Raw genomic sequence first — 7,500 nt, 5'->3', positions numbered from 1 at the left:
CCTCATACTCTCTCCACATGTATTTCAGTCACGATTGCACTTCTTTGCCTGATTTCCGTAATTTCCATCCTCCTTACATTCGAACCATCCTAACTATGTCCTGGTAGTTTGAACATGGGCCTCCTTTCAGGGCAAAAAGGACATGATCTCTCCGAGCCAGGTCTGGCGAGGTGTCACTGCTTTTGTTGTTAGGTGTACATATTATATATGTATAATATATATATAATATACGTGTAATGTATATAGATAGATAGATATAGATATAGATATATACATATACATATACATATATATATATATGCATATATATTGTGTCTGTTTAACATATGACCAGTAATTATTTTATTATTTTACTTTTACAGATTGGGATTTAAATAATGCTAGACTTCTAACTTGCAAAGAAATACATACCATAAGAAATTTAACAGTCATTGGATCTGGATGGACAAAAACAGTTTACAGGTAGGAGAATAAATTTGCTAGTGATGAAATTTTGCCAAATGTTTTTCATATCATTGATGCAAACATGTATGTCATACTTGAATACAAGTATAGATCATATAGCCTATAGTGAATGTTCATTTAACAATTCTTACTTTCAGAGGTTTAACCTTACTTGCAAACCCATTCCTACCAAACCTCACATCTCTCTTAATAATTGTACTGGAACTGTTTCTATCCCCCTTACTGATTGTACCATACATGACAAGAACTGGTCAGACTGAGAAAATTATGTACTTACCCGCCTTGCTGATAATGCAGTACCAGTACAATATTACACTATTCCTCCTAGAGTCCAGCGTAAGTCCCATGTCAGTATTGCCAAGATTAGCTCCCGTAGACATGACCTCCCCCAAGAAGTTTATATTGGTGGATTGTCCTACCATATCGACCCCTTCCCCACCTTTGTCAGAAATGTTGGTGTTTTGGCCACCGAGCCAAACACTGTCGCTCCACAGCCCACTCCCCTCTATTTGCCCAACCTGGTCATGACCATTCAAATTGCCCTGCTAAGTCACGTATATGTACCAATTTTGGTGACTCCCATAACATATTTTATAGGAGCTGCCCTGCCTAAAAGCTCAAATGTGAGGTAGCAGTTCTCAGATTCAAACTAGGCCTCACTCTACGTGAGGCTAGACAGGAAACACAACTACAAGGTTTTTCTCTCTATTCCAAAACAGTCCTTCACTTTGCACACCCCCAATTTCCATAAGATGTTTCTGCATTTCCCCCAGTATCTCTTCCCTATACCCTGAACCATCCTACCTCTAATCTCCTTATCCCCCAAGTCAAATCCCTTTTCCATAGTAAATCTAGTTACTCCAATCTCTACCACTTTTCTGATACCTACCCTTCCTTCCCCTCACTTTATCCATTGCACCAGACAACCTACTCCATCTTTGCCTTCCACACCCTCTCCTTTTCCTCTGTTAACATCTGTCCCCTCTTCTCCTCCTCACAAGAGATCCTTTGTTTCTCAGATCTTCCTACCTATATCCCCTCAAGAAACTCTTGAAGACAACCAGAAATTCTTAGACGTGACCCAAGAAAATTTTCTGCTCCCTCATCCACCCTCCAATCCTTCTATTCCTTGTCTTTCTATATTCAAAGTATTTACCAATATCAACCCTCCTCCCCCACAAGTTCCCCATACTCCCTTTCCTCATACTCTTTCCCAACAAACACCATCCTCTCTTCATGTACACCATTCCCTTTTCATTCTCCAATATCTTCACCTCTCCCACCTGGATACTCAGTGAATCCCGTATGTCGCAACAGTGTCCTTTTCCGGATTCCTCCCCCTCCTGATGCTCTTCCTGATACTTCCCCAGTCCCCTTATCTTATTTCCCAGACTCTTCTCCTGCTACTTCTCCAACAACCAACTCTACCCTTATTACCCATTGATTATTTCATAGCAGCTCTTTTACCAGTTTTTCTATAAAGCAATGTTACTATAGTTTCCCCAAACATAAATGCACACTATTCCATCCAATCGACCAATACCAATAGCCCTTTCCTTTATTAATCTCCGATTTACTTCATTTGCACCCCCTCTTTACACGTTTTCCCCATCATACTATTCTATAGCACTATAACCTTTGACATTTAACACTCTTTATACAAATTGCTAACTCATTTACCCTTTTCAGAACAATACTTTAATGTAGTGCTATATGTCCTTAGATGTCAAGCACATTTATTTGTTTCAATCATTAACCATTAACCATTTCAGAGGTTTATATGGAAATAGTGCAGTAGCGTTAAAAACTGTGCATAGTTCTGGTCACGACATGACTAGTTGTCAGGAAGAAACTAGTGTCTGCTATCATCGTTGTGCCTCAAAGATAATCAAGGAGACAGCACTGCTTCGTGAACTTAAACATCCAAATGTTTTAAAGGTAAAGGCTTTCAGTTTTTATCCTCTACTTCTACTATTACTGTTGTTGATGTCATTATTAATATCATCATCATTATCATCATCATCATCATCATCATCATCTTTATCATCATCATCACCATATAATTATTGCTATTTTTTTTAATTTTACGAACTTGTCTCTTACAGGTATTGGGGGAGTGCTTACCAAATGAAGATTATTCCCCAGGACCTCCTGCAGTAGGAGTTGTTGCAGTGATAACAGAACTGGGTCATCCTGTGGACATGATTGAAATATTGCAGATGGACTTTGAAAGCCGTTTGAAGGTAGGATCTAATCACCAACATTTGAAAAAAAACATTATGTATCTTGGTAAAGCAGATTTGATATGTCATGAGATAAATAACAAAAATTATCCAGCGACTTCATATTGCACATATATTTTGTTTCATTCTTCAGCTAGCATATGATGTAGTCAGTATACTGCAGCATCTAGTCCACTCTCCCCTCGGCTCTCTATTAATGAAGGACTTTCGACGGCAGCAGTTTGTTATTGTTGGTGACACCCTAAAATTATCTGATGTGGATGATATAGTTCTTGGAGACCCCAAGTGCACTCATGATAAGGACTGCATTCTGGAGATCAGCAGTGGTAAACATGTTAAATCATATTGTAAGTATTTGATATTTCAGAAATGTGATGCCACAATATTTCATACTAAAGCTGACATTATATAAGTACATCAAGCATAGGTTGAGATTGAGTAGGTCAGCATTTAGGGTCTTTGGTGCTTTAGGAAGTAATTTGAATATAGTTATCATTGACATGATGCTTCTAGATCACTTTGAAATACTTTTTATGATTAGCCTGTATTTTTTGTCTGAAACTTTGATGGTTCAGAACATCCATTGGTCTGATGCCTGTCTGGTCCCATGCTTGCTGCACTGCTCAGATTCAGTCACTATATTCTATGTATGGAAATGAATATTTATCTAGGTTGAAGAAGTTTTACACATAAACCTGCAGAGACAGTTAGGTTACCTAATTTGTATAAACAGAATAAATGTCAACTAATACAATTCATTTAGCTGTCAATCTGTCTTGTAAGACTGAGTTCAGAGGAGTTAAATTCCCTTTGTGATTTTTTTTTTTTTCAGTGCCATGTAGTGCTGGGAAGTGTAAAGGCTACAATAGCCTGAGTAATGCAATTCAAGCTGGGCAACATTTCATGCGTCTGCTGATCCCCTATGGAAGTCCGAAAGCTTTAGAAAATACAAGTTCTGATATTCTAAACCGTCTTTTGGCTGGAAATTTATACTCTGAAGAAGTTTATTCAGAGATTCATCGGTTAGTGAGGAATTACTCTTCTGGAAATTATCTTAAAGATACTGAGAAGGATATGATTAAAGGTAAGCTGCTGAAAGAGTAAAATATGAAATACACATTTCTTCTATCAAATGATTACACAATAGATCAAGAAAATATTCTGAATATGTAGGAGTTAGATATCATAATATGATTAGATATTTATGTATGGGTATATATATATGTGTGTTTGTGTGTGTGTGTGTGTCTTTGTGTTTGCGTGTGTGTACAAACACATTCTGAATATGTAGTAGTTAGATATGATAATATGATTAGATATTTATATATGTGTGTGTGTCTGTGTGTTTGTGTGTGTACAGACATATTCTGAATATGTAGTAGGAAGATATCATAATATGATTAGATATTTATATGTGTGCGTGTGTGTGTGTCTGTTTGTTTGTTCACATACAGATACATATATACTTACATATACACACAAACATACATGCATACATACATACTTACATATGTGTAAATATTTTTTTTCTTTTTATCACAAGATTATGTTGCATACCCTGGTGAAACAATATCAGAAGGCGACTTTTCATGTCAGAAGACAGCTGCTTGGGGTTGTATTCAGTCAGTATCCTCACCAGCAGAAGGTGCCTGGCTCTGCTCTCAAATCCCAAAGTGTGAGGCATTTATCCTCATTGATCAGAGGTCTTGGACAGGTAGGCATATACAATTCCTAAGTTGTAGATCTACATGCTTCATCTGTATTATTGTGTGGGGAATTATCTTAGTAATGGTCACATTAATACAGCTGAATTGTGATAAAAGATATCTTTCCATTTTCAGGCCGTCAGATTGCAGTCTTTAAGTCATCACTTAGGAATATCAAAGAAAATAAGGAGCATACACTTTATATCCGTCGAGGGCAGGGCTGATGAGTAGGCATGTTGTGATCTATAATTGTATAGATATAAAAAAAAAAATGATAATGACAAGTTTCTTCCCATGTAATGACTTCCTTAGCTTTAATTAGACATTGAAAATGTAATAATCTTTATTTAGGTATGAAATACCATGCAATGATATGTTGTGATTATTGTGATGAATGAGAATATGTGAATTCCAATAGTCTTACTTTATATAAATGTAAGAATAGGGTTGTTTTATATAGGTCTTTATATATTTTATACATTTTTATAATTTTATACAAAAAGTGAGCTATATATCCAGGTTATGATTTCTAATAAGTTCAAGTTACTAGTTAAACTGTAACCAGTGCCATAACTGAAGTTAGTAGAATATTAGTTTATATTTTTCTTAGTGGAGATGTCTTTTGTTTTATGCGTTTTGTATGTTCATTCAAGAATTATTGAGACAGGTAGAAAACTTAGCATAAGTTTATTAGTAATAGCATTATTTGAATTAGAATTTTTTTACTTTGTGTTACACAAGGCAATGAGTAACATAAATGATATGGAGGAACCATACATATAGCATGTCAAATTACGCTCTACCCTATCATATATGATAAATATGATTTGTTATTCTTGAAAGAGGAATATTTCCTTCTAGTCAAAACCAAAGTAAATATTATATTATGTCATCCATCAAATGGTATAGCACAATACTTGTCATGAAAGTCTTTTGTTGTGGAAAAGACTGTGATTTTTTAGGTTAGTGTTTATTTAGATAAGTCATATTAATGAGTGTAATTATAATAAAAGTATGAAAGTTTAAGTACTTCTTTCTTTTACCAATTAACATATTTACTGGTGAGTTCAATAGATTTAGTGTTTTCTTAAAACTATTATGTAACTTACAAGAAAATATCACAAATCATAGTTTTACTCTGAACTGAGAACAAATTATTTAATTACTTGTTTCCATCAGCAGTACATTATTTTATAAGCAGTTACTATGACAGTGATGTTTAGTTTCATTTGTGTCATTTTTACCCATGTTTTAGGGAAAATTCTAGAAAGAATTGTTATGTTTTGCTTTGTTTTAACATCATTATTGCCATTATTATTCTCATTATTACTATTACTTTGCTGAATTACAAAATACTATTGAAAATGGAATGATATATAAAAGCTCAAAATCCCTTCATTAAAAAAGTTTTTCTACTAAAGTTACAGTAATGCTCTTGTTTTCAGTCATCTTTTTTACTCTGCTTATATTGTTTTAATAATAATGGTAATGATGATAGTGATGATGAGTTTCTTATTGTTTTATAACTATTATTTCCTGTTATCAACAAATATCAATATTTAATGTTGCTATTCTTAATTCTATTTCTGTTATCACTATCATTATTATGATTGATCTTTTTATAATTGTAATTGCTGGTGTTGTTATTATCACTATTATTATTATTGTTATTAATATTATTATTATTATTATTATTTTTAGTAGTATTATATCAAAATCATCATTATTACTATTATTGTTGTTATTATTGCTATTTTTATTATTATCACCATTACTATTATTAGTTTGTTAATATTTTTATTATTATCATTAACATCATTATTATTATTATTATTATCACCAATATTACTATTATCATTATTTTTGTAGTTACTGTTGTTGTTATCATTATCACCAATAAATCGTTATTATGATTATTACTATTTGCATTATCATTAGTATAATATTTATCATTAATAATACTATTGTTAGTATAATCATCATCATTAAATTGTTCTGTTTCACAATTAATATCGTTATTCTTGATATTAGTATTAGTATCATTATAGTTATTATTATCATTGTTTTTATCATTATTTTTTTTTTATTGGTATTATTATTATTACTATCATCATCATTACTACTATTATTAATTATTATATGATTATATATATTATCATTATCATTACTATTACAATCATCATCATCATTATTGTTGAATTTATTATTAATATATTATTATTATTATTATTATTATCATTATTATTATTAACAGTTATATTATTATTGCTATTTTTATGATTACTATTATTGTTATTGTTGTTAATATTTATACTTATTATTATTATTATCACTACTACTATTACCATTATCATTACTATCAATATTACTATTGTTGTTATTATCATTATTATTATCATCATTACTATTATTGTTACTTTTATTACTATGTATATTAGTGATAATAATATTTGTTTATTATTATTATTATTATCATTATCATCATTTTATGATTATAATCATTTATAATAATTAATTATTATCACTACTTTTTATTGTAGCTATTGTTATTATTATGATAATGATAATTTTTATTATTACTATTATTATTATGATCATTATTGTGATTGTTCTTATTATTATTCCATTTTTTATTACTATTATTATTATTATTATTATTATTATTATTATTATTATTATTATTACTATCATTGTTATTATTATTGTTTTTGATAATGATATAATTATTGTTAATTTCATTTTTATTATTGTTATTATTATTATTATTAGTATCATTATTTATACTGTTATTTTTATCACCATTAGTATTATCATTACTGCTTCTATCATTATGACTATTACTATTATTATTATTATCATTTATTATCCTTACTAATATTTTTACTTTTTTATCATTGATGTTTTATTATTATTATTGTTGTTGTTATCATTTTTATTGTTATTATTATCATTATTATTTTTTTTTATTATTGTTATTATTGTTATTATTATTACTAGTATCATTATTATTATTATTATTATCAGATTTATTTTTACAATTATTATTACAATTTTTATTGCTATTATGATTATTTTTGTTGCTATTA

At 30.5% G+C, this 7,500-nt stretch overlaps 1 protein-coding gene across 1 annotated transcript in view; it reads left to right on the top strand.

The window, feature by feature from the left end:
- Positions 1-5,440, top strand: part of LOC113829890 (extracellular tyrosine-protein kinase PKDCC) — a 10,468-nt gene extending 5,028 nt beyond the window's left edge. Inside the window, exons 2-8 of the mRNA XM_027383066.2 lie at positions 363-462; positions 2,238-2,403; positions 2,571-2,708; positions 2,842-3,055; positions 3,541-3,792; positions 4,252-4,422; positions 4,550-5,440. Coding sequence (XP_027238867.1) covers positions 363-462; positions 2,238-2,403; positions 2,571-2,708; positions 2,842-3,055; positions 3,541-3,792; positions 4,252-4,422; positions 4,550-4,638 — 1,130 coding nt within the window. The 3' untranslated portion in view covers positions 4,639-5,440. The remainder of the gene's footprint in view (positions 1-362; positions 463-2,237; positions 2,404-2,570; positions 2,709-2,841; positions 3,056-3,540; positions 3,793-4,251; positions 4,423-4,549) is intronic.
- Positions 5,441-7,500: the final 2,060 nt, after the last annotated feature.

Source organism: Penaeus vannamei, chromosome 8 (genome assembly GCF_042767895.1).
Source record: "Penaeus vannamei isolate JL-2024 chromosome 8, ASM4276789v1, whole genome shotgun sequence".
NCBI classification, from domain to species: Eukaryota; Metazoa; Arthropoda; class Malacostraca; order Decapoda; family Penaeidae; genus Penaeus; species Penaeus vannamei.
This window is presented reverse-complemented; position numbering and strand designations above follow the sequence as displayed.